The 27,477-nt window shown below is 45.1% G+C and overlaps 1 protein-coding gene across 1 annotated transcript in view; it reads left to right on the forward strand.

The window, feature by feature from the left end:
• Positions 1–27,477, forward strand: part of ankdd1a (ankyrin repeat and death domain containing 1A) — a 250,896-nt gene that overhangs the window by 134,318 nt on the left and 89,101 nt on the right. Inside the window, exons 12-13 of the mRNA XM_078241600.1 lie at positions 7,465–7,560; positions 11,704–11,905. Coding sequence (XP_078097726.1) covers positions 7,465–7,560; positions 11,704–11,905 — 298 coding nt within the window. The remainder of the gene's footprint in view (positions 1–7,464; positions 7,561–11,703; positions 11,906–27,477) is intronic.

Consider the following 27,477-nt stretch of genomic DNA (forward strand, 5'->3'; position numbering starts at 1 on the left):
GTGAGTGGAAAATCATGTCTCACAAATTTAAGTTGAGTTTTTTGAAGGGGTAACCAAGAAGGTAGATGAGGGCAGTGCAGTTGATGTTGTCTACATGGACTTGAGCAAGGCCTTTGACAAAGAACTGCATGGTAGGTTGTTGCATAAGGTTAAATCTCACGGGACCCAGGGTGAGGTATCTAAATGGATACAAAATTGGCTTCTTGACAGAAGCCAGAGGATGGTTGTAGAGAGTTGTTTTTCAAACTGGAGGCCTGTGACCAGCGGTGTGCCTCAGGGATCAGTGCTGGGCCCACTGTTATTTGTCATTTATATTAATGATTTGGATGAGAATATAGGGGGCACGGTTAGTAAGTTTGCAGATGACACCAAGATTGGTGGCATACTGGACAGTGAGGAATGTTATCTCCAATTGCAACGGGATCTTGATCAATTGGGCCAGTGGGCTGACGAATGGCAGATGGAGTTTAATTTAGACAAATGCGAGGTGATGCATTTTGGTAGACTGAACCAGGGCAGGACTTACTCAGTTAATGGTCGGGTGTTGGGGAGAATTACAGAACAAAGTGATCGAGGGGTATATGTTCATAGCTCCTTGAAAGTGGAGTCACAGGTGGACAGAGTGGTGAAGAAGGCATTCGGCATGCTTGGTTTCATCGGTCAGAACATTGAATACAGGAGTTGGGACGTCTTGTTGAAGTTGTACAAGACATTGGTAAGGCCACACTTGGAATACTGTGTGCAATTCTGGTCACCCTATTATAGAAAGGATATTATTAAACTAGAAAGAGTGCAGAAAGGATTTACTAGGATGCTACCGGGACTTGATGGATTGAGTTATAAGGAGAGGCTGAATAGACTGGGACTTTTTTCTCTGGAGCGTAGAAGACTGAGGGGTGATCTTATAGAGGTCTATAAAATAATGAGGGGCATAGACATTGTAGATAGTCAATATCTTTTCTCAAATGTAGGGGAATCTAAAACTAGAGAGCATAGGTTTAAGGTGAGAGGGGAGAGATACAAAAGTGTCCAGAGGATCAATTCTTTCACACAGAGAATAGAAATAGAATAGAATAGAATAGAAACCCTACAGTACAGAAAGAGGCCATTCGGCCCATCGAGTCTGCACCGACCACAATCCCACCCAGATATCTCTACATATTTTTAACCGCTAATCCACGCATCCCAGGACTCTGAGGGGCAATTTTTAGCATGGCCAATTAACCTAACCCGCACATCTTTGGACTGTGGGAGGAAACCGGAGCACCCGGAGGAAACCCACGCAGACACGAGGAGAATGTGCAAACTCCACACAGACAGTGACCCGAGCCGGGAATCGAACCCAGGACCCTGGAGCTGTGAAGCAGCAGTGCTAACCACTGTGCTACCGTGCCGGGTGGTGGGTGTCTGAAACAAGCTGCCAGAGGTAGTAGTAGAGGCGGGTACAATTTTATCTTTTAAAAAGCATTTGGATAGTTACATGTGTATGATGGGTATAGAGGGATATGGGCCAAATGCGGGCAATTGGGATTAGCTTCGGGGTTTTTTAAAAAAAAGGGCGGCATGAACAAGTTGGGCTAAAGGGCCTGTTTCCATGCTGTAAACCTTTATGACTCTCTGTGACTCTAACCAGTTTTTCATCCAGACACATGGAACAGCCATGGGGACCAAATTCGCACCTCAATATGCCAACATCTTCGTGCACAGGTTCGAACAAGACCTCTTCACCGCACAGGATCTTCAACTGACGCTATACACTGGATACATTGATGACATTTTCTTCCTTTGAACTCACGATGAACAATCTCTGAAACAACTATATGATGACATCAACAAGTTCCGTCCCACCATCAGACTCACCATGGACTACTGTCCAGAATTGGTTGCATTCTTGGACACACGCATCTCCATCAGGGACGGTCACCTCAGCACTTCACTGTACTGCAAGCACACAGATAACCTCACGATGCTCCACTTTTCCAGCTTTCACCCTAAACACGTTAAAGAAGCCATCCCCTATGGACAAGCCCTCCGTATACACAGGATCTGCTCAAATGAGGAGGATCGCAACAGACACTGAAAGACGCCCTCGTAAGAACAGGATATGGCGCTCGACTCATCGATCGACAGTTCCAACGTGCCACAGTGGAAAAACTGCACCGACCTCCTCAGAAGACAAACAGGGGACACGGCGGACAGAGCACCCTTCATCGTGCAGTACATCCCCGGAGTGGAGAAGCTACGACATCTTCTCCGGAATCTTCAACATGTCATCGATGAAGACGAACATCTCGCCAAGGCCATCCCCACACCCCCACTATTTGCCTTCAAACAACAGCACAACCTCAAACAGACCATTGTCCGCAGCAAACTACCCAGCCTTCAGGAGAACAGTGACCACGACACCACACAACCCTGCCACATCAACTCTGCAAGACGTGCCGGATCATCGACACGGATGCGTCATCTGACGTGAGAACACCATCCACCAGGTACACGGCACATTCTCTTGCGATTCGGCCAACGTTGTCTTCCTGATACGCTGCAGGAAAGGATGTACCGAGGCATGGTAATTGGCGAGACCATCAGACACCATCCAGATGAATGGACACAACATGACAATTACCAGGCAGGAGTGTTCCCTTCCTGTCAGGAAACACTTCAGCAGTCAAGGGCATTCAGACTCTGATCTTCAGGTAAGCATTCTCCAAGGCGGCCTTCACGACAACGCAGAATCGCCGAGCAAAAACTGATAGCCAAGTTCCGCACACATGAGGACAGCCTCAACCGGGACCTTGGGTTTATGTCACACTATCTGTAACCCCCCATGACTTGCCTGGGCTTGCAAAATCTCACTAATTGTCCTGGCTTGAGCCAATTCACACCTCTTTAACCTGTGCTTGACCCTCTCTCCACTTGCATTGTCTATACCTGTAAAGACTTGATTACCTGTTAAGACTCGCATTCCAACCACTATCTTGTGAATTGAGTTTGTGTCTATATATGCCCCGTTTGTGAACCCAACTCTTAACTCACCTGATGAAGGGGCAGTGCTCCGAAAGCTCGTGCTACCAAGTAAACTTGTTGGACTTTAACCTGGTGTTGTGAGACTTCTTACTGTACCTGCCCCAATTCAACACCGGCATCTCCACCTCATTGAATGATGGAAGAGGCTTTGGGACTGTTTGGTTAGAAAGATGAAATGGCTTACCATATTTCCTTTGTTCATCTACACCATAAGTACATTCTACTGCTCTGCACCATCTCAACAGATTATTTTATTTGAAGGATCAGAATTTTATCCCAAAAAACCCCATGTAATTGGATGGATTTGAGGGGGTGTCAGTTTATTTGTCACCCAATGACTTCGTTAAGGAAAGAAGTATAAAATGATGGCCATATCTGTTTATGCTCCACTCACGCTGATTTAACTTAACCTGCCAGGCAGATTAAGTTAAAATCAGTCGGAAAAAAACCCCCCTTAAGGAATCACAGCAGGGACAGATTAACATTTCAGTACATGATTTTGCGTTGTTGTTGACCGAGAATTGCTACTGCGTTTGCCACGAGGCAAGTCATCACTCCTCAGAGAGAATTGAAAAGACTCTTAGTCAGAGTTTCATCGATATAGTTACTCCAGGAAAGGAAAATAGATGGGTGACAGTGAGAGGGGCTGGGAGGAAGCAGTCAGTGCATGGATCCCCTGTGGTCATTCCCCTTAGCAACAAGTATTCCGCTTTGGATGCAGTTGAGGGGGACGGCATACCAGTGGTGAGCTGCAGTGAGCGGATCTCCAGCACTGAGTCCGTCCCTGTGGCTCGGGAGGATAAGGGGGAGAGCGGGAGGGCAATAGTTATTGGGGACTCGTTAGTTAGAGGGATAGATAGGAGGTTCTGTGGCTGCAAAAGAGACTCACGGATGGTATGTTGCCTACCGGATGCCAGGATCCGTGACGTCTCGGATCGTGTTTTCCGGATTCTTAAGGGGGAGGGGGAACAGTCACAAGTCGTGGTACACATTGGTACCAACGACATAGGTAAGAGAAGGGACGGGGATTTAAAACAGGAATTTAGGGAGCTGGGCTGGAAGCTGAGAGCCAAGACAAAACATGTGGTCATCTCTGTTATGTTGCCGGTGCCACGTGATAGCGAGTTGAGGAACAGGGAGAGAGTGCAGTTAAACATTTGGTTGCAGGGATGGTGTAGGAGGGAGGGTTTCAGCTACGTGGATAATTGGAATACATTCTGGGGAAGGTGGGACCTGTACAAACAGGACGGGGTGCACCTGAACCAGAGGGGCACCAATATCCTGGAAGGGAAATTTGCTACGGCTCTTCAGGGGGGTTTAAACTAATTTGTCAGGGGGGTGGGAAAAGGAGTTGTAGTCCGGAAGTCAGTGTTGAGGGTAGTGAGGTATTAGGGAAGGTATCAAAGTCAAGGGTGGGTACCGGTAGACAGGAAGGTGGGTTGAAGTGTGTCTACTTCAATGCAAGGAGCATCCGGAACAAGGTAGATGAACTTGGGGCGTGGATTGGTACTTGGGACTACGATGTTGTGGCCATTATGGAGACATGGGTAGAACAAGGACAGGAATGGTTGTTGGACATTCCGGGGTATGGATGTTTCAGTAAGTGTAGGGAAGCTGGTAGAAAAGGTGGTGGAGTAGCATTGTTAATCAAGGATAGTTTAACGGCTGCGGAAAGGCACTTCGAGGAGGATCTGCATACTGAGGTAATATGGGCTGAAGTTAGAAATAGGAAAGGAGCGGTCACGTTTGTTAGGAGTTTACTATAGGCCCCTAAATAGTAATAGAGATGTGGAGGAAGAAATTGCTAAGCAGATTATGGATAGGCGTGGGGGTCACAGGGTAGTTGTCATGGGGGACTTTAACTTTCCAAATATTGATTGGAACCTTTGTAGGTCGAATAGTTCGGATGGGGCAGTTTTTGTGCAGTGTGTGCAGGAGGGTTTCCTGACACAACATGTGGATAGGCCGACAAGCGGTGGGGCCACGTTGGATTTGGTACTGGGAAATGAACCGGGCCAAGTGTTGGATTTGATTGTGGGAGAGCACTTTGGAGATAGTGACCACAATTCTGTGTCTTTTGTTATTGCAATGGAGAGGGATAGGGCCGTACGGCAGGGCAAGGTTTATAATTGGGGGAGAGGTAATTATGATGCGATTAGGCATGAATTAGGGGGCATAAGATGGGAACAGAAACTGTCAGGGAAAGGCACTAATGAAAAGTGGAACGTTTTCAAGGAACAAATACTGTGTGTCCCTGTCAGGCAGGGAGGAAATGGCCGAGTGAGGGAACCATTGTTCACAGAAGAGGTGGAATGTCTTGTAAAAAGGAAGAGGGAAGCTTATGTAGGGGTGAGGAAACAAGGTTCAGATGGCTCGATTGAGGGTTACAAGTTAGCAAGGAATGAGCTGAAAAAGGGGTTTAGGAGAGCTAGGAGGGGGCATGAGAAGTCTTTGGTGGGTTGGATCAAGGAAAACCTCAAGGCTTTTTAACAAAAACTCTTATGTGAGGAATAAAAGAATGACCAGGGTGAGGTTAGGGCCAGTCAAGGACAATAGTGGGAACTTGTGTATGGAGTCAGTAGAGATAGGAGAGGTAATGAATGAATACTTTTCTTCAGTGTTCACCAAGGAGAGGGGCCATGTTTTTGAGGAAGAGAAGGTGTTACAGGCTAATAGGCTGGAGGAAATAGATGTTCGGAGGGAGGATGTACTAGCAGTTTTAAATAAACTGAAGGTCGATAAGTCCCCTGGGCCTGATGAAATATATCCTAGGATTCTTTGGGAGGCAAGGGATGAGATTGCAAAGCCTTTGGCTTTGATCTTTGGGTCCTCACTGTCCACGGGGATGGTGCCAGAGGACTGGAGAGTGGCAAATGTTGTTCCTCTGTTTAAGAAAGGGAATAGAAATGACCCTGGTAATTATAGGCCGGTTAGTCTTACTTTGGTGGTTGGTAAGTTGATGGAAAAGGTCCTTAGGGATGGGATTTACGACCATTTAGAAAGATGCGGCTTAATCCGGGATAGTCAGCACGGATTTGTGAAGGGCAAGTCGTGCCTCACAAATTTGATAGAATTTTTTGAGGAGGTAACTAAGTGTGTTGATGAAGGTAGGGCAGTTGATGTCATATACATGGATTTTAATAAGGCGTTTGATAAGGTCCCCCATGGTCGGCTTATGATGGAAGTGAGGAGGTGTGGGATAGAGGGAAAGTTGGCCGATTGGATAGGTAACTGGCTATCTGATCGAAGACAGAGGGTGGTGGTGGATGGAAAATTTTCGGACTGGAGGCAGGTTGCTAGCAGAGTGCCACAGGGATCAGTGCTTGGTCCTCTGCTATTTGTGATTTTTATTAATGACTTAGAGGAGGGGGCTGAAGGGTGGATCAGTAAATTTGCCGATGACACCAAGATTGGTGGAGTCGTGGATGAGGTGGAGGGCTGTTGTAGGCTGCAAAGAGACATAGATAGGATGCAAAGCTGGGCTGAAAAATGGCAGATGGAGTTTAACCCTGATAAATGTGAAGTGATTCATTTTGGTCGGACAAATTTAAATATGGATTACAGGGTCAAAGGTAGTGTTCTGAAGACTGTGGAGGAACAGAGAGATCTTGGGGTCCATATCCACAGATCTCTGAAGGTTGCCACTCAAGTGGATAGAGCTGTGAAGAAGGCCTATAGTGTGTTAGCTTTTATTAACAGGGGGTTGGGGTTTAAGAGCCGTGGGGTTATGCTGCAATTGTACAGGACCTTGGTGAGACCACATTTGGAATATTGTGTGCAGTTCTGGTCAACTCACTATAAGAAGGATGTGGAAGCGCTGGAAAGTGTGCAAAAGAGATTTACTAGGATGCTGCCTGGTTTGGAGGGTAGGTCTTATGAGGAAAGGTTGAAGGAGCTAGGGCTGTTCTCTCTGGAGCAGAGGAGGTTGAGGGGAGACTTCATAGAGGTTTAATGAAGGGGATAGATAGAGTGAACGTTCAAAGACTATTTCCTCGGGTGGATGGAGCTATTACAAGGGGGCATAACTATAGGGTTCATGGTGGGAGATATAGGAAGGATGTCCGAGGTAGGTTCTTTACTCAGAGAGTAGTTGGGGTGTGGAATGGACTGCCTGCAGTGATAGTGGAGTCAGACACTTTAGGAACATTTAAGCGGTTATTGGATAGGCACATGGAGCACACCAGGATGATATGGAGTGGGATAGCTTGATCTTGGTTTCAGATAAAGCTCAGCACAACATTGTGGGCTGAAGGGCCTGTTCTGTGCTGTACTGTTCTATGTTCTAATTTGACTTTAGGTGTAACACAAGTCTGATTACTAATATTCAGTTCAGCTTGAATCGATTGAGGATTGCTTTATTGACCTATTGATTTTTTTTGCAACATTCAAACATTTTAAATAAGAAATGAATCTGATTTTTTTTCACTTTTGTTTTAGCATGGAAAAACGTCTTTAGAGATAGCTGCCCGTGGGAACCATATCAATTTGGTTGATATGATTATCAAAGCAGACAGATTTTATAAATGGGAAAAGGTGAGTCATCTGTCACAAGGATAAAATTCAATATTAGATATCATTTCCATTTGTATTCAGATTTATGTATTTTAGCTTTGTTTCAGGGATTATGGGCTGAACGTTGCAATGGGGTGTTGGAAATAAGACCATGTGCAGATCCTGAGATCACGTTTGTCTGCAAGGCATCTGCTGCCGTGACATGAATGAGGTTCCTAATTTTCAGCCCTGCATCTGCAGAGTAATGAAGGAAGGCAAATGAATTTCTGAGGTGGGAAGCCCAATGAGAAGCTTGCAGCACAAGCTGCCCAGCAGCCCCAGTGGAAAAGGTTGGGCACCACTGAGGCAAAAAGGCAAGTGTGAGGACACCTCAAAATGGAAGTATCCTTCAAACCTGCTCAAAATCTAGAATTTAACTCCCAACATGTAGCAATCTGAATTTCTGTAAACCCTCACACACTACCTCCAGACTTTATCTGCCTCAATAGTAATAATCCCAGTTGGTATTATTACTGGACGGGAAGACCTCTACCCTAGCCGCTATGGAGTCCTAATCCCCAATGTAGTGTTAATAGAGGTATGTGGTCACACAGTGATATTGTGAAGGGATTGATAATCCAAAAACATTGAGTAATGCTCTGGAGAAATGTGTTCAGATCGCACCATTGTAGATAGTGGATTTGAATTCAGTAAAAATCTAGAATTTAAAAGCCTAATGATGACCATGAAACCATTGTTGATTGTCATTTAAAAAAGCATCGGGTTTACTAATGTCCTTTAGGGAAGGAAATCTGCTGTCTTTACCTGGTTTGGCCTACATATGACTCCAGGCGAACAGCAAGGTGGTTGACTCTTAAGTACCCTCTATCATAAGGTCAGGGGGGGATTTTATCTGATGATTGCACAATGTTCAACACCATTCGCGACTTCTCAGATACTGAAGCGGTCCATGTTCAAATAAAGCAACACCTGGACGATATCCAATAATGGCGGCACGGTAGCACAGTAAGGGCGGCACGGTAGCACAGTGGTTAGCACTGCTGCTTCACAGCTCCAGGGTCCCGGGTTCGATTCCCGGCTCGGGTCACTGTCTGTGTGGAGTTTGCACATTCTCCTCGTGTCTGCGTGGGTTTCCTCCGGGTGCTCCGGTTTCCTCCCACAGTTCAAAGATGTGCGGGTTAGGTTGATTGGCCAGGTTAAAAATTGCCCCTTAGAGTCCTGGGATGCGTAGGTTAGAGGGATTAGCGGGTAAATATGTGGGGGTAGAGCCTGGGTGGGATTGTGGTCGGTGCAGACTCGATGGGCCGAATGGCCTCCTTCTGCACTGTAGGGTTTCTATGATTTCTATGATGATCATTGAATTCCCTACTGTCAACATTGACCAGAAATTGAACAAGCTTAGCCATTTAAGTACTGTGGCTCCAAGTGCAGGTCAGAGGCTGGGAATCCTGTGATGAATAACTCACCTACTGACTCCCCAAAGGCTAGACACCATCTGTAAGACAAGTCAGGAGTGTGACGGAATATTTTCCACTTGCCTGGATGAGTGCAGCTCCAACAACATGCAAGAAGCTTGACACAATCTGGGACAAAACAGTGTGCTTGATTTGTACCCTTTCATAAACATTCTCTCCCTCCACCAACGACAGACAGTGGCAGCGGTGTGTACAAGATGCACTCAGAAACTCAGCAAGACTTCTTAGACAGCACCTTCTAAACCTCTATTGCTACCATCTAGAAGGTGAAGTGCAGTAGAAAAATGGGAACACCACCACTTGGACATTCCCATGCAAGCCACTCACCATCCTGATTTGGAAATCTATCGCCATTCCTTCTCTGTCGCTGGGTCAAAATCATGGAATTCCCTCTCTAAGAATAAACCAACATCATAGCAACTGCAGCATTTCAAAAAGACTGCTCACAGCCACCCTTCCAATGACAATCATTAATGGGCAATAAATACTGGCCTATCCAGCAATGCCCACCTCCACCTCATTACAGGAAGGATGTGGAAAAGATTGAAAGGATGCAGAGGCGATTTACAAGGATGTTGCCTGGATTGAGTGGCATGCCTTATGAGGATAGGCTGAGGGAGCTCGGTCTTTTCTCCTTGGAGAGACGTAGGATGAGAGGAGACCTAATAGAGGTATATAAGATGTTGAGAGGCATAGATCGGGTGGACTCTCAGAGGCTTTTTCCCAGGGTGGAAGTGGCTGCTACGAGAGGACACAGGTTTAAGGTGCTGGGGTGTAGGTACAGGGGAAATGTTAGGGGGAAGTTTTTCACACAGAGGGTGGTGGGCGAGTGGAATCGGCTGCCGTCAGTGGTGGTGGAGGCAAACTCAATAGGGTCTTTTAAGAGACTCCTGGATGAGTACATGGGACTTAATAGGATGGAGGGTTATAGGTAGGCCTAAAAGGTAAGGATATGTTCGGCACAACTTGTGGGGCCGAAGGGCCTGTTTTGTGCTGTAGTTTTCTATGTTTCTAAATGATTTTTTTTAAAATTGCCCTGCTGTTACCTGCTCCAAAACACAATGGATTTCAACTAGGGGCCTTGTTGGCCAGAAGCAAAAACTATAATCACCCTGTCACATGACGAGACTTGAGCTGTCTGAACTCAAGGCATTAAGTGGAGCAGATAGACAAGACAGAAACTATTTCCATTGGCTGGGGAACACGATTATCCTCAACACCGATGCTTGACCATACTCCTTATACATCTATGACTGTGTGGCCAAATTCCCCTTGATTTTAAAGTTTGCTGATGACACCACTGTAATGCGTTGGATCTCAAACAATGATGAGTCGGAGTACAGAAAAGAGATACAGAATCTGGTGAAGTGGTGCAACGACAACAATTTCTCCCTCAATGTCAGTAAAATGAAGGAGATAGCCATCAACTGCAGGAAGTGTAGAGGAGGACATGCCTCTGTCTATATCAATGGGGACGAAGTGGAAATGGTCAAGAGCTTCAGGTTTCTAAGAGTCCAGATGACCAAAACCCTGTCCTGGTCCCTCCACGCCAACAGTTTAGTTAAAGCCCACCAACGCCTCTACTTTCTCAGGAGACTAAGGAAATTTGTCATGTCAGCTACGACTCTCACCAGCTTTTACAGATGCACCATAGAAAGCATCCTTTCTGAATTTATCACAGCTTGGTATGGCTCCTGCTCTGACCACGACCGCAAGAAACTATAAAGGGTTGTGAATGTAGCGTAGTCCATCACGCAAACCAACCTCCCATCCATTGATTCCACCTATACTTCCCACTGTCTCAGAAAAGCAGCCAGCATAATCAAGGACCCATGCATCCTGGACATACTCTCTTCCACCTTCTTCTGTCAGAGAAAAGATACAAAAGTCTGAGGTCACGTACCAGTCGACTTCCCTGCTGCCATCAGTCTTTTGAATGGACCTACAATATATAAAGCTGATCTTTCTCTACACCCTCGCTATGACTGTAACACTACATTCTGCACCCTCTCCTTTCCTTCTCCCCTCTGTACTCTATGAACGCTATGATTTGTCTGTATAGCGCGCAAGACACAATAATTTTCACTGTATCCCAAATCATGTGACAGTAAACCAAATCAAATTAAAACATTCTAGTGGGCATTATCTAAAAAATTAGAGCCAAAACTTTCAGGAGTGAACTTTGGAAGTGTTTCTTCTTCAAAATGGTGGTAGAAGTTTGGACACTTTCTCAAATGGTAGTAGATATTAGAACAGTTGTTAATTTTAGAACTGATATTGACATTTTGCAAAGTTTTTGCAGGGAAATGTGCCAAGACAGATTTATGGACTTAGGTTACATAAAAGCCAGGATTTCATTGAATAGCAAAGTGGATATAGGTGGCCTATTCCTGTTCCTAAATCCCTATGCTTCTCTCCTTGTGATTTCGAAAATCTCATTACAGAAATAGCTTCATCTTGTAGGTGTTACAATTCAATAAATGCTTTGGGTCCAGAGATGAAAGTGTTTTATTTAAAGATTTGTGGAAGTTAACTGGCAAAATGGCATTCTGGTCTCCAACTGTTTCCAGCACGAACTTTAGGATCAGGATAAAATAGATTAGAATTTAATTCCTAGATTTGTGCTCAGAATCTCAATCTTTCGAGAGTTGGAGAGAAACACAAAATGAAACAAAATTTTTCTTTTCAGGATCACCCAAACATTGATCTGGAATCCTGTGTTGGAATGCATGTGACCTTCAAACAAGACCACAGAACAGAAACTCAGCACATTCGCTCAGTCATATGGAGACTAGCAACAAAATACCTCAAACCAAATGAGTGGAAGAAACTTGCCCATTTCTGGAAGTTTACAGAAGCACATATAAAAGCCATTGAACAACAGTGGACAGGTAGGGATGATCAACAACTTTCTGTCAATGATGTATATATTTTTCATCTTTCCACGGGAAACTTTTTATGTTGCAGATTTTAACCTTCCCTGCTTATCTATATACTTAAAATTGTGGGTCTGTCTGGCATCATATTACCTATATTGTAAGGACCAGTTTTCCATTTTTAATAAATGCTCTCCTCCAATCCTGGTACTTTTTGCACACCCCACTTCCTTCTATCCACATTGATGGCTGTGCTGTTAGCTGTCAGGGCCCAAAATCATTTGGAATTCCCTCCCTACTCTTATTGGCACCCCATCCTCCACCTTAAGCGTTTACTCCCTCCACCACTGACACACAGTAGCATAAGTGTGTACCATCTACAAAATGCATGCAGCAACTCACCAAGACTCCTTTGATAGCACCTTCCAAATCCAGGAACTCTGCCACCTAGCAGAACAAGGGCAGTAGATACATTGGAACACCACCATCCGTAAATTCCCCTCCAAGCCATATATCACCCTGACTTGGAACTATATTGCAAATTCCTTCACTGGGCAAGGAAATGGCAGATGGAGTTCAATCCTGATAAATGCGAAGTGATGCATTTTGGTGGGAATAATGTAGGGAGGAGCTACACGATAAATGGAAGAACCATAAAGGGTGTAGAGACGCAGAGGGACCTGGGTGTGCAAGTCCACAGATCTTTGAAGGTGACGTCACAGGTGGAGAAGGTGGTGAAGAAGACATATGGCATGCTTGCCTTTATAGGACGGGGCATAGAGTATAAAAGTTGGGGTCTGATGTTGCAGATGTATAGAACGTTGGTTCGGCCGCATTTGGAATACTGCGTCCAGTTCTGGTCGCCACACTACCAGAAGGACGTGGAGGCTTTGGAGAGAGTACAGAGGAGGTTTAGCAGGATGTTGCCTGGTATGGAGGGTCTTAGTTATGAGGAGAGATTGGGTAAACTGGGGTTGTTCTCCCTGGAAAGACGGAGGATGAGGGGAGGCTTAATAGAGGTGTATAAAATTATGAAAGGCATAGATAGGGTGAACGGTGGGAAGCTTTTCTCCGGGTCGGTGGTGACGTTCACAAGGGGTCATAGGTTCAAGGTGAAGGGGGGGAGGTTTAACACAGATATCAGAAGGACATATTTTACACAGAGGGTCGTGGGGGCCTGGAATGTGTTGCCGGGCAAGGTGGTGGAGGCGGACACACTGGGAACGTTTAAGACTTATCTAGACAGCTATATGAACGGAGTGGGAATGGAGGGATACAAAAGAGTGGTCTAGTTTGGACCAGGGAGCGGCGCGGGCTAATTGTTCCTTGTTTCTCGTTTCAAGGCTTCATTCTATGATCATCTTGCTGGTGCCAGTACAGAGCGAGACTGCGGATAGTTGGGAACCTGTCTCGGGGGCAGGGAATTCATATGGTGTTCGTGGAAGTGGAAATGACTAGGGTTGGGAAGCATTTTCCGATCAGGGCCAGTGTGATCTCCTGGACTCGTTTCGATCGCCTCAGGGGGTCGGAGAGGAATTTCCCAGATTTCTTTTCCCCATATTGGCCCTGGGGTTTTCACTCTGGGTTTTCGCCTCTCCCTGGAGATCACATGGTCTGGAATGGGGGGGTGGGGGTGAGTTAATAGGTTGTGATGAACAAAGCATCGTAGCTGTGAGGGACAGCTCGGTGGATAGGATATTGGTATGTAGATAGGCTGGAAAATTGGGCGGGGATCCTGGATTCAGGATTCAATCCTGGACCGGGGAGCGGCGGGGGCTTGGAGGGCCGAAGGGCGTGTTCCTGTGCTGTATTGTTCTTTGTTCTTTGTTGCTGGGTAAAAATGTGGAACATCTTCCCTAACAGTACTGTGGGTCTACCTATACGAAAGGGATAGCAGTGATCCAAGAAGACAGCTCACAATCACGATCTCAATGACAATTAGGAATGGACAATAAATGGTAGCCTAGCCTGTGACACCCATATCCACAAAAGAATAAAGTTCCGGGCTGCCTCACCAGCTCTCTTTACTCCTTTAAGCTATTCCTTGAAACCTACCTGTTTGACTGGATTTTGGTTCACTGATCCTAGTCTCTCCATGTGACAAGGTATCAGAATATGATAATGGTCCTGGGAAGTGCCTGGCACTATATAAATTAAAGTTGTTGTGGGCGGTCATACCAAAAAAGTTCTAAGTCCCAAATGAGCGTGATAACGGGAACAATTTGTGCATTCTTTTGGGTGATTTAAAATCAAATCTTACCTTAGTCAAAAAAATCTTGCCAAACTTGGAATCCGCCAGCAGGGGGGAGTGGGCGAGGCCTAAATCACCCGGCTGATAGCAGAAGGGGGCAACATTGCACATGTGCAGATTTCTGTGCTCTACTGAAACTCCCTATTGTGGGGATCCACGGCAGATCACCACTCCCCCGTCCCTCGCCCAGACTGATCGTCAAACGACCCCCTGGATCGAGAGAACCTCTATCAGTGAGGCCATGGAGCCCTCAAGTTTCCCTCCAAGCCATACATCACCCTAATTTTGAACTCTATTTCTGTTCCTTCACTGTCGCTGGGTCAAAATCCTGAAACTCCCTTCCCAAAAGCAGTTTGAGTATTTCTAGACCACATGGACTGCAGTGGTCACGGGCATTCAGCCTCTGATCTTCGGGTAAGCTTTCTCCAAGGCGGCCTTCATGACACACGACGGCGCAGAGTCGCTGAGCAGAAACTGATAGCCAAGTTCCGCACACATGAGGACGGCCTAAACCGGGATGTTGGGTTTATGTCACACTATCAGTAACCCCCACAGCTTGCCTTCTGGACTTGCAGAATCTCACTGGCTGTCCTGTCTGGAGACAATACACATCTCTTTAACCTGTGCTTAATGCTCCCTCCACTCACATTGTCTGTATCTTTAAGACCTGGTTGGCTGTAGAGACTCGCATTCTAATCAGTATTCTGTAACTTGATTTTGTGTCTCTGTGCCCTGTTTGAGAGCACATTTCCACTCCATCTGACGAAGGAGCAGCGCTCCGAAAGCTTATGGTATTTGCTACCAAATAAACCTGTTGGACTTTAACCTGGTGTTGTTAAAACTCTTACTGTGGTTCATGAAGGCAGCTCACCACCACCTCCTCAAAGGCACTTAGGGATAATTCCGTCTCGGGCACACATGTAATATTTAAATACTATTTTAAATAGCATTTAAATATTACAATCAGCCTCACAACCTTTATTAGCGTGAGGCTGATCTCACTGGATATCCGGTGCCAGTAAGATCGGGAGAGGCAAGAAATCGGGCACACACCTGATTTCTCGGCTCTCTCTCAATCTTACCGGCTTGCCCCGCCCATCGGCCAGCAGGGTGAAATGGTAAGGTCGCCCCCATTCCCTCTTTGTATTGATGGATAAATACTCAGTGTCTGGTTGTTGCCATTTCAGGATCAATTTTTTCAGATGAGAATTTTTTTTTAATTTATTCATTTATAGGCTGTTAATGTTGCAGCTCAGATGAGCATTTACTATCCATCCCTAATTGCCTCTGAGCAGGTGGTGGTGAGCTGCCTTCATGAACCACTGCAGTCCATGTGGTCTAGGAATACTCAAACTGCTTTTGGGAAGGGAGTTTCAGGATTTTGACCCAACGACAGCAAAGGAACAGAAATAGAGTTCAAAATTAGGATGATGTATGGCTTGGAGGGGAACTTGAAAGTGGTGGTATCCCCATGCATCTGCTGCCGTTGTCCTTTGTAGGTGATGCAGGCACCCCTTCCGTAAACATTCACTTCCACCACCACTGACAAACAGTGGCAGCAAGATGTACCATCTAAAGATGCAGGAACTCAGCAAAGCTCGTTCCAAACCCACAACCACTACCATCTAGAAGGACAAGGGCAGCAGATACATGGGAACACCGCCACCTGGAGGTTCCCCTCCAAGTCAGTCACCATCCTGTCTTAGAAATATATCACCATTCCTTCATCATCGATGGATCAAGATCCAGGAACTCCCTCCCTTCCAGCACTGAGTGTATCTACTACATATGGACTGCAATGGTTCAAGAAGGCAACTCATTCCCATCTTCTCATGGACAATTAGGGGTAATAAATGCCGGCCTGGCCAGTGAAGCCCACATCCATTGAATTTTTTGTTTAACTTTTTTTATTTTCTGTGAACTTTTCCTATTGGTTTTTATTAATTATGGAATTACTGCAATGGAATATTAATGGCTGCTTAGAGACCATTGACATGAATCTCAATAAAGGAAGCATGTATGTCCATCTGTGATGGAAGGTGTATTGGAAAGTTAAGACCACAGACATTGTAAAGCTGTGATCCAAGTCTCAACCTTATCAGAGAACACAAGAACATGTGAATTAGGAGCAGGAGGTAGGCCATGTGACTCCTCCAGCCAGTTCCACCATCAATAAGATTGGGGCTGATCTGGCCTTGGTCTCTTTCCACTTTCCTGCCAGTCCTCATTTACCATAGACTTGCCCATAGTTCACAGATCTGTCCAACTCAGCCTTGAAAATATTAACTGACTCAGCTTCCACAGCTTACTGGGGTAGAGAATTCCAAAGATTCACAACATTCCGAAAGGAGAAATTCCTTTTCATCTCCATTTCAAATGGACAACCCCTTATTCTCAAACTATGCCCCTAGTTCTTGATTCCTCCACAAGGGAAAACAACCCCCCTATCAAGCCTCCTGTCATTGTCTAGCTGCATTCTCACAGTTCTAGCAGGACTCATTTACTTTTATACTCCATTCTTCTTGTAATAAAGACCAACCTTCCATTTGCCTTCTTAATAACTTACTGTACCTACATGCTCATTTTTGTATCTCACGTACAAGGACATCCAGATCCCTCTATAGCACAACATTCTGTAGCCTCCCTCCATTTAAATAAGATATTGCTCTTTTATTCTTCCTCTAAAGAAATTTGGAGCCTCTAACGTCACCATCCATAGCTTCAGACTACAAAATGCAAATAAAGTTGCAGGTTGCCACAACAACTTGGCATCCTTGGGAGGCCAATTGACTTAGTCAGACAGCCAGTGTGAATCAGATTGGTGCCAGTAGAATGGGATTTGATCCCCATTCAGGTTGGAGTGGATTCAAGACCTACCTCCTGCCCTCCATGGTTGAGATTGCAGCACTGTGGGCTGGACCTGTCCTCGGGCGGAGGACTCAAGAAGAAGAAAGATTCTTTCAACCACTGTGGATAACCGTTTATGCTACATCTGCTAACGTTTTGTCCACGCACTTTACCACCTCTGCAGGTGTTCCCCCACACAGCTTGCTTTCTCACCTACCTGTGTACCACAGGGGGAAATGGACTTCTAACAGAGTAATGCTCTGGGGACACGGGTTCAAATCCCATTGCAGCAGCTGGTGGAATTTAAATTCAATTTATTAAAAAATGGTTATGAAACTATGATTGATTGCCATTTAAAAAATCTGGTTCACAATCCTATTGTCCTTACCTAATCTGGCCTTCATGTGCCTCCAGACTCTTACTGCCCCTTTTTATGGTGGCACAGTGGTTAGCACTACTGCCTCACAGTGCCAGGCACAGTGTTCAATTCCAGCCTCAGGTGACTGTGTGGGGTTTGCCTGTGTGGAGGTCCCACATGGCAAACTGGGACAAAAACTAAAATCACATGGGATTCGGGTGGGCTGGCTCGATGGATACAGAACTGGCTTGGTCATAGAAAGCAGAGTAGCGGTGGAAGGGTGTTTTTCAGAATGGAGATCTGTAGCTAGTGGTGTTCCACAGGTGCTGGGACCTGTGTTGTTTGTAGTATATATAAGTGGTCTGGATGAAAATGTGGGTGGTTTGATTAGTAAGTTTGTGGATGACATGAAGATGGTGGAGTTGCTGATTGTGCCGAGGATTGTCAGAGGATACAACAGGATCTAGATAGATTGGAGACTTGGGCACAGAAATGGCAGATGGAGTTTAATCTGGACAAATGAGAGGTGATGCATTTTGGAGGATCACACTGTAAATATGTGAATTATGTTATAAATAGCAGAACCCTTAGGAACATTAACATACAGAGGGATCTGGGCTTGCAGGTCCACAGACCCCTAAGAATGGCAACACAGGTGACCAAGGTGATTAAGAAGGCATCTGGCATGTTTGCCTTCATCGGCCGGGGCATTGAGTACAAGAGTTGGCATATCTTGTTGCAGCTATATAAAACCTTGTTAGGCCGCATTTGGAGTATTGTGTGCCGTTCTGGTCACCACACTATCAGAAGGACATGGAAGCTTTGGAGACAGTGCAAAGAAGGTTCATCAGGATGGTGCCTAGTCTCAAAGGTGTTGGCTGTGAGAAGAGGTTGAATAAACTAGGATTGTTTTTACTGGAAAGACGAAGGCTGAAAGGAGACATGATAGAGGTCTACAAAACTATGAGGCATAGACAGGGTGGATAGTCAGAGGCTTTTTCCCAGTGTGGAAGCGTTAATTACAAGGGGGCACAGGTTCAAGGTGAGAGGGAGAAAGTTTAAGGGAAACGTGTGGAGGAAGTTTTTCACACAGTGGTGGGTGCCTGGAATGCACTCCTTACGCTCACTGGCCGTACCTCTCATAATCTTATACATCTTAATCATGTTCTTCTCTACTCTAAGGAAAACAATCCTAGCATATCTAGTCTCTCCTTATAGCTTAAATGCTCCATCCTGGCAACATGCTGGTGAACCTCCTCTTTGATTTGATTTATTATTGTCACATATATTGGAATATAGTGAAAAATATTGTTTCTTGTACGTTATACAGACACAGCATATTGTTCATAGAGTACATAGGGGAGCAGGAAAGGAGGGTGTGCAGAATGTAGTGTTACAGTCATAGCTAGGGGGTAGAGAAAGATCAACTTAATTTAAGGTAGGTCCATTCCAAAGTCTGATGGCAGTAGGGAAGAAGCTGCTCTTGAGTCGGTTGGTATCTTTCTCCCGATGGAAGAATGTGGAAGAGAGTATTCCTAGGGTGCGTGGGGTACTTGAATAACTGGCTGCTTTTCCAAAGCAGCTTGAAATGTAGATGGAGTCAATGGATGGGATGTTGGTTTGTGTGATGGACTGGGCTGCATTCACAACCCTTTGTAGTTTCTTGCGGTCTTGATCAGAGCAAGATCCATACCAAGCTGTGATACAACCAGAAAGGATGCTTTTTATGGTGCTTCAATAAAAGTTGGTGATAATCGTAGCCTCCTGAGAAAGTAGAAGCATTGGAGGGCCCTGTACCCCCTCTAGTACTATCACATCCTTCCTATCGTGAACTGACCAGAACTGCACTCAGTACTCTAGCTGTGGCCTAACCAACGCTCTTTACGACTCCAATATTACCTCCTTGCTGTTACACTATATGCGATGATTGATAAAAATAAATGTCCCATGTGCCTTCTTAATTATCCTATTAACCTGCTCTGCTGACTTCAGGGATCTGTGAATACGTATCCAAGATCCATCTGTTTCTCTGACCTTCCCAGTCTCCTGCCATTTGTTAAGTACTTTCCAAAGTGCATTACCTCACACTTATAAGTTCATAAGATATAGGTGTAGAATTAGGCCAATTGGCCCATTGAGTCTGCTTCGCCATTTGATCATCCCCATTTTCCTGTCTTTTCCCCATAACCCTTCAACCCATTACCAATTAAAAATCTGTCTTAACTCCTCCTTAATTTTACTCATTGTCCCAGTATCCACTGCACATTCCACAGATTCACAACCCTTTGGAGATGTAGTTTCTCCTCAACTCTGTTTTAAATTTGCTACCCCTTATCCTATGACCTCTTGTCCTAGAATGTTCCACCAGCGGAAGCATCGCTTCACACCTACTTTATCCATATCTTTTATCATCTTATATACCTCAATTTGAACGCCCCCAGAGAGAATAGGCCTAAACTGTTCAATCACTTTTCATACGACAAACCCCTCATCTCTGGAATCAATCTAATGAACCTCCTCTGAACTGCCTCCAATGCCACTACATCTTTTCTCAAATAAGATGACCAAAACTTTGACAATAGTCCAGGTGTAGCCTCACCAATGCAACAATACTTCCTTACCTTTATATTCTACTCCTTTAGCTATAAGTGCCAACATTCCATTCACTTTCTTAATTATCTGCTTTACCGGCATGCTAGTTTTCTGTGACTCATGAACGAGGACACCCAGATCCCTCTGCACCAGAGCACCCCGAAGTCTCGCCCCATTTAAATAATAAGCCGCCTTCACATTTTTCCGACCAAAATGCATGACCTCACACTTATTCACGTTAAACTCCATCTGCCACATTTTGGCCCACTCTCCTAACCTATCAATATCTATTTGTAAAGTTCTTATTTCCTCATTGCAACGTACTGTTCTGCCTATTTCTGTGTCATCTGCAAATTTGGCAATAGAGTCTTCTATCCCTGTATCCAAGTCATTAATATAGATTGCAAATAGCTGGGGCCCAAGGACTGAACCCTGTGGCACCCCACTAGTTACTACTTGCCATCCAGAAGAAAAACCATTCATCCCGACTCTCTGTCTTCTGTCCATCAGCCAGTTGCCTCTCGAAGCTAATAAATTACCCCTAATCCCATGTGATCTAACCTTGTGAATTAACCTTTTGTGCGGCACCTTATCAAACGCTTTCCGGAAGTCCAGATATACTACATCTACAGGATCCCCATTATCCACTTTGTTTGTTACGTCCTCGAAGAACTCTACCAAGTTAGCCAAATTTGATTTGCCTTTCATAAAACCATGCTGACTCTGATGGATAGTGTCTTGACTTTATAGAATCATAGAGTCATAGAGGTTTACAGCATGGAAACAGGCCCTTCGGTCCAACTTGTCCATGCCGCCCTTTGTTTTAAAACCCCTAAGCTAATCCCAATTGCCCACATTTGGCCCATATCCCTCTATACACATCGTACCCATGTAACTATCTAAATGCTTTTTAAAAGATAAAATTTACCCGCCTCTACTACTACCTCTGGAAGCTTGTTCCAGATACTCACCACCCTCTGTGTGAAGAAATTGCCCCTCTGGACATTTTTGTATCTCTCCCCTCTCACCTTAAACCTATGCCCTCTAGTTTTAGACTCCCCTACCTTTGGAAAAAGATATGCCCCTCATTATTTTATAGACCTCTATAAGGTCACCTCTCAGCCTCCTACGCTCCAGAGAAAAAAGTCCCAGTCAATTCAGCCTCTCCTTATAACTCAATCCATCAAGTCCCGGTAGCATCCTAGTAAATCTTTTCTGCACTCTTTCTAGTATAATAATATACTTTCTATAATAGGGTGACCAGAATTGTACACAGTATTCCAAGTGTGGCCATACCAATGTCTTGTACAACTTCAACAAGACGTCCCAACTCCTGTATTCAATGTTCTGACCGATGAAACCAAGAATGTCGAATGCCTTCTTCACCACTCTGTCCACCTGTGACTCCACTTTCAAGGAGCTATGAACATGTACCCCTAGATCTCTTTGTTCTGTAATTCTCCCCAACGCCCTACCATTAACTGAGTAAGTCCTGCCCTGGTTCAATCTACCAAAATGCATCACCTCGCATTTGTCTAAATTAAACTCCATCTGCCATTCGTCAGCCCACTGGCCCAATTGATCAAGATCCCATTGCAATTGGAGATAACTTTCTTCACTGTCCAGTATGCCACCAATCTTGGTGTCATCTGCAAACTTACTAACCATGCCCGCTATATTCTCATCCAAATCATTAATATAAATGACAAATAACAGTGGGCCCAGCACTGATCCCTGAGGCACACCGCTGGTCACAGGTCTCCAGTTTGAAAAACAACTCTCTACAACCACCCTTTGGTTTCTGTCAAGAAGCCAATTTTGTATCCATTTAGATACCTCACCCTAAATCCCGTGAGATTTAACTTTATGCAACAACCTACCATGTGATACCTTGTCAAAGGCCTTGCTAAAGTCCATGTAGACAACAACAACTTTCTAAATGTCCTGATATTGCTTCCTTATCAGGGTCAAATACCATCTGCCACTACTCTGCCTATCTGACCAACCCATCGATATCTTCCTGTAACGTATGACCATCTTCTTCATTATTAATTATTATCTCACTATCACCAACCATAATGTCATCTGCAAACTTTCTTAACATTCCCGCCACATTTTCATCGATATCATTTAGATATGTAACAAACAATAAGGATCCCAGTACTGATCCTGTGGTACACCACAGGACACCAGCCTTCCGTCACTCAAACAGCCTTCTATTACTACTGTTTGTGTCCTATTGCTAAGCCAGTTTCTGATCCATCCCAGCAAATTTCCCTGAATTCTATGTGCTTTGACCTTCTCAAACAGTCTCCCATGTGGGACCTTAGAATCATAGAATCCCTACAGTGCAGAAGGAGGCCATTCGGCCCATCGAGTCTGCACCGACCACAATCCCACCCAGGCCCTACCCCCACATATTTTACCCGCTAATCCCTCCAACCTACGCACCCCAGGAATCTAAGGGGCAATTTTTAACCTGGCCAATCAACCTAACCCGCACATCTTTGGATTGTGGGAGGAAACCGGAGCACCCGGAGAAAACCCACGCAGACACGAGGAGAATGTGCAAACTCCACACAGACAGTGACCCGAGCCGGGAATCGAACCCAGGACCCTGGAGCTGTGAAGCAGCAGTGCTAACCACTGTGCTACCGTGCCGCCCCAATTGTTTGTCAAAAACCTTGTCAAATGTTTTGTTGCATATTTTCAACGGTATCATTTATGTATAGAACAAACAATAAGGGTTCAAGGACTGATCCTTGTGGTACACTGCTGGACACTGGCATCCAGTCACTCGAACAGCCTGTTACCACTATCCATTGAATCCTTTAACTAAGATGTGGAGATGCCGGCGTTGGACTGGGGTAAACACAGTAAGAAGTTTAACAACACCAGGTTAAAGTCCAACAGGTTTATTTGGTAGCAAAAGCCACACAAGCTTTCGGAGCCCCAAGCCCCTTCTTCAGGTGAGTGGGAATTCTGTTCACAAACAGGGCATATAAAGACACAAACTCAATTTACATGAATAATGGTTGGAATGCGAATACTTACAGCTAATCAAGTCTTTAAGATACAAACAATGTGAGTGGAGAGAGCATCAAGACAGGTTAAAGAGATGTGTATTGTCTCCAGACAGGAAAGCCAGTGAAACTCTGCAGGTCCGGGCAGGCTGTGGGGATTACAAATAGTGTGACATGAACCCAATATCCCGGTTGAGGCCGTCCTCATGTGTGCGGAGCTTGGCTATCAGTTTCTGCTCAGCGACTCTGCGCCGTCGTGTGTCGTGAAGGCCGCCTTGGAGAACGCTTACCCGAATATCAGAGGCCGAATGCCCGTGACCTCTGATATTCGGGTAATATTCGGCCTCTGATATTCGGGTAAGCGTTCTCCAAGGCGGCCTTCACGACACACGACGGCGCAGAGTCGCTGAGCAGAAACTGATAGCCAAGCTCCGCACACATGAGGACGGCCTCAACCGGGATATTGGGTTCATGTCACACTATTTGTAATCCCCACAGCCTGCCTGGACCTGCAGAGTTTCACTGGCTGTCCTGTCTGGAGACAATACACATCTCTTTAACCTGTCTTGATGCTCTCTCCACTCACATTGTTTGTATCTTAAAGACTTGATTAGCTGTAAGTATTCGCATTCCAACCATTATTCATGTAAATTGAGTTTGTGTCTTTATATGCCCTGTTTGTGAACAGAATTCCCACTCACCTGAAGAAGGGGCTTGGGGCTCCGAAAGCTTGTGTGGCTTTTGCTACCAAATAAACCTGTTGGACTTTAGCCTGGTGTTGTTAAACTTCCTCCTTTAACTAAGCCAGTTTCTGATCCATCCCGCCAAATTTTCCTAAATTCCATGTTCTTTAACCTTCTCAGTCAGTCTCTCATGTGGGACCTTGTCAAAGGCATTGCTAAAATCAACTGCATCAACTGAACTTCCCTCGTCAACACATTCAATCACGTTTCGAAAAATTCTAGCAAATTTGTTAGGCATGACTTCCCTCCGACAAAGTCACACTGACGATATCTAATTAACCTATGCCTTATCAGCGGATATTAATACTCTCCATCAGACATTTCTCCAATAGTTTCCCTACCGTAGACGTGAGACTCGTCGGTCCGTAATTTCCTGGTTCATCTCTACCATCCTTCTTGAAACGTAGAACCACCTTATTTATTGTTAAATTCTCTGGTACTTCCCCCGTGTAAGAAGTCTTAACAACACCAGGTTAAAGTCCAACTGGCATTTGTTACCAAATAAACCTGTTGGACTTTAACCTGGTGTTGTTAGACTTCGTACTGTGTTTACCCCAGTCCAACGCCGGCATCTTCACATCATGGCTTCCCCGTGGCCAGAGAGCAATTAAAAATTTGTGTCAGAGCCCCTGCAATTTCCTGCTTTGTTCCCATAGCAGTTTGGGATGCAATTCCCCTGAGATTTGTCCATTTTTAAACCAATCAAAACCTCAATACATTCCCATTTCCTATGTCAAACTGTGCAGGTTTCTCACAGTTCCTTTTCCTGAATTCTGTACCTATGTTCTCCTTTTCCTGAGTGAAGACTGAAAGAAAGTATTCATTTAACATCCTTCCAATATCCTGCGGCTCCACACAAAGATTGCCCCCTTGGTCTCTAATGGGTCTTATTCTTTCCCTGGTTAACCTCTTCGTCTTAATGTGTTTAGAAAATACCTTATGATTCCCCCTAATTCTGTTCACAAGTCCTTTTTCATGCCCCAATTTTGTTCTTCTAATTGCTTTCTTAAGCTCCCTCCTGCAGTTCCTATATTCCATGATGTGGAGATGTCGGCGTTGGACTGGGGTAAACACAGTAAGAAGTCTCAAAACACCAGGTTAAAGTCCAACAGGTTTATTTGGTAGCACAAGCCACTATCTTTCGGAGCGCTGCTCCTTTGTCAGGTGAATCACCTGCTGTAACTTTCCCCAACGCTCTACCATTAACTGAGTAAGTCCTGCCCTGGTTCAATCTACCAAAATGCATCACCTCGCATTTATCTAAATTAAACTCCATCTGCCATTCGTCAGCCCACTGGCCCAATTGATCAAGATCCCGTTGCAATCCGAGATAACCTTCTTCACTGTCCACTATGCCATCAATCTTGGTATCATCTGCAAACTTACTAACCATGCCTCCTATATTCTCACCCAAATCATTAATATAAATGACAAATAACAGACGACCCAGCACTGATCCCTGAGGCACACCGATCCCTGAGGCGCACCGCTGGCCACAGGTCTCCAGTTTGAAAAACAACTCTCTGCAACCACCTTTTGTCATCAAGCCAATTTTGTATCCTTTAACTACCTCACCCCTGGATCCCGTGATATTTAACCTTATGCAACAACCTACCATGCGCTACCTTGTCAAAGGCCTTGCAAAAGTCCATGTAGACAACATCAACTGCACTGCCCTCATCTATCTTCTTGGTCACCCCTTCAAAAACTCAATCAAATTTGTGAGACATGATTTTCCACTCACAAAGCCATGCTGATTGTCCCTAATCAGTACTTGTGTCTCTAAATGCCTGTAGATCCTGTCTCTTAAAATACCTTCCAACAACTTACCCACCACAGATGTGAGGCTCACTGGCCTGTAGTTCCCAGGCTTTTCCCTGCAGCCCTTTTTAAACAAAGGCACAACATTTGCCACCCTCCAATCTTCACACACCTCACCTGTAACTATCGATGATTCAAATATCTCTGCCAGGGGACCTGCAATTTCCTCCCTAGCCTCCCACAATGTCCTGGGATACACTACGTCAGGTCCCAGGTATTTATCTACTTTGATGCGCTTTAAGACTTCCAGCACCTCCTTCTCTGTAATATGTACACCCCTCAAGACATCACTATTTATTTCCCCAAGTTCCCTAACATTCATGCTTTTCTCAACAGTAAATACTGATGAGAAGTATTCATTTAGGATCTCATCCATCTCTTGTGGATCTGCACAAAGATGACCTTGTTGATCCTTAAGAGGCCCTACTCTCTCCCTAGTTACTCTTTTGGCCTTTATGTATTTGCAGAAGCTCTTTGGAATCTCCTTTGCCTTATCTGCCAAAGCAACCTCATGTCCCCTTTTTGCCCTCCTGATTTCTCTCTTAACTCTACTCCTGCACCCCCTATACTCTTCAAGAGATTCGCTTGATCCCAGTTGCCTATGCATGTCATGTGCCTCCTCCTTCTTGACCAGGCCCTCAATATCCCGAGTCATCTAGGGTTCCCTACTTCTACCAGCCTTGCCCTTCACTCTAAGAGGAATACCAGTGTTGGCCAGATTCTGCCTTGTTTTAATAAAATCTGCCTTTTCTCAATCCAAAGCCATCTTTTGCAAGCTATCTTTCTCCTTGTGCCTTATAAATTTGAACTAGCATGTTGTGGTCACTATTGCTAAAGTGCTCCCTATACTGCCTCATTGAACACTTGTCCGACTTTGTTTGCAGAACCAGATCCAGCACTGCGCCATCCTTTATTGGGCCTGCCACATGTTGATACAAGAATCTTTCCTGGATATATTTCAGGAAATCCATCCTCTCTATAAACCCTTAACACTATGACTATCGCAATTTATGTTGGGAAATTGAAATCCCCAATTATTACTCTTACGCACCTAGAACATAGAACAGTGCAGCACAATACAGGCCCTTTGGCCCTCGATGTTGTGCCGAGCTTTGTCCGAAACCAAGAACAAGCTATCCCACTCCCTATCATTCTGGTGTGCTCCATCTGCCTATCCAATAACCGCTTGAAAGTTCCTAAAGTGTCCGACTCCACTATCACAGCAGGCAGTCCATTCCACACCCCAACCACTCTTTGAGGAAAGAACCTACCTCGGACATCCCTCCTATATCTCCCACCATGAACCTTATAGTTATGCCCCCTAGTACAGCTACATTCACCCGAGGAAATAGTCTCTGACCATCCACTCTATCTATCCCCCTCATCATCTTATAAACCTCTATTAAGTCACCTCTCATCCTCCTCCGCTCTGAAGAGAAAAGCCCTAGCACCCTCAACCTTTCCTCATAAGACCTACCCTCCAATCCAGGCAGCATCCTGGTAAATCTCTGCACAATGCTTCCACATCCTTTTTATAGTGAGGTGACCAGAACTGCACACAATATTCCAAATGTGGTCTCACCAAGGTTCTGTACAGTTGCAGCATAACCCCACGGCTCTATCCACTTGAGTGGCAATCTTCAGAGATCTGTGGATATGAAACCCAAGATCTCTCTGTTCCTCCACATTCCTCAGAGCCCTGCCGTTGACCCTGTAATCCGCATTCAAATTTGTCCTACCAAAATGATTCACCTCGCACTTATCAGTGTTAAACTCCATCTGCCATTTTTCGGCCCAGCTCTGCATCCTATCAATGTCGCTTTGCAGCCTACAACAGCCCTCCACCTCATCCACGACTCCACCAATCTTGGTGTCATCAGCAAATTTACTGACCCACCCTTCAGCCCCGTCCTCCAAGTCATTGATAAAAATCACAAATAGCAGAGGACCCA

This window comes from Mustelus asterias, chromosome 24, assembly GCF_964213995.1.
Source record: "Mustelus asterias chromosome 24, sMusAst1.hap1.1, whole genome shotgun sequence".
In the NCBI taxonomy this organism is placed as follows: Eukaryota; Metazoa; Chordata; class Chondrichthyes; order Carcharhiniformes; family Triakidae; genus Mustelus; species Mustelus asterias.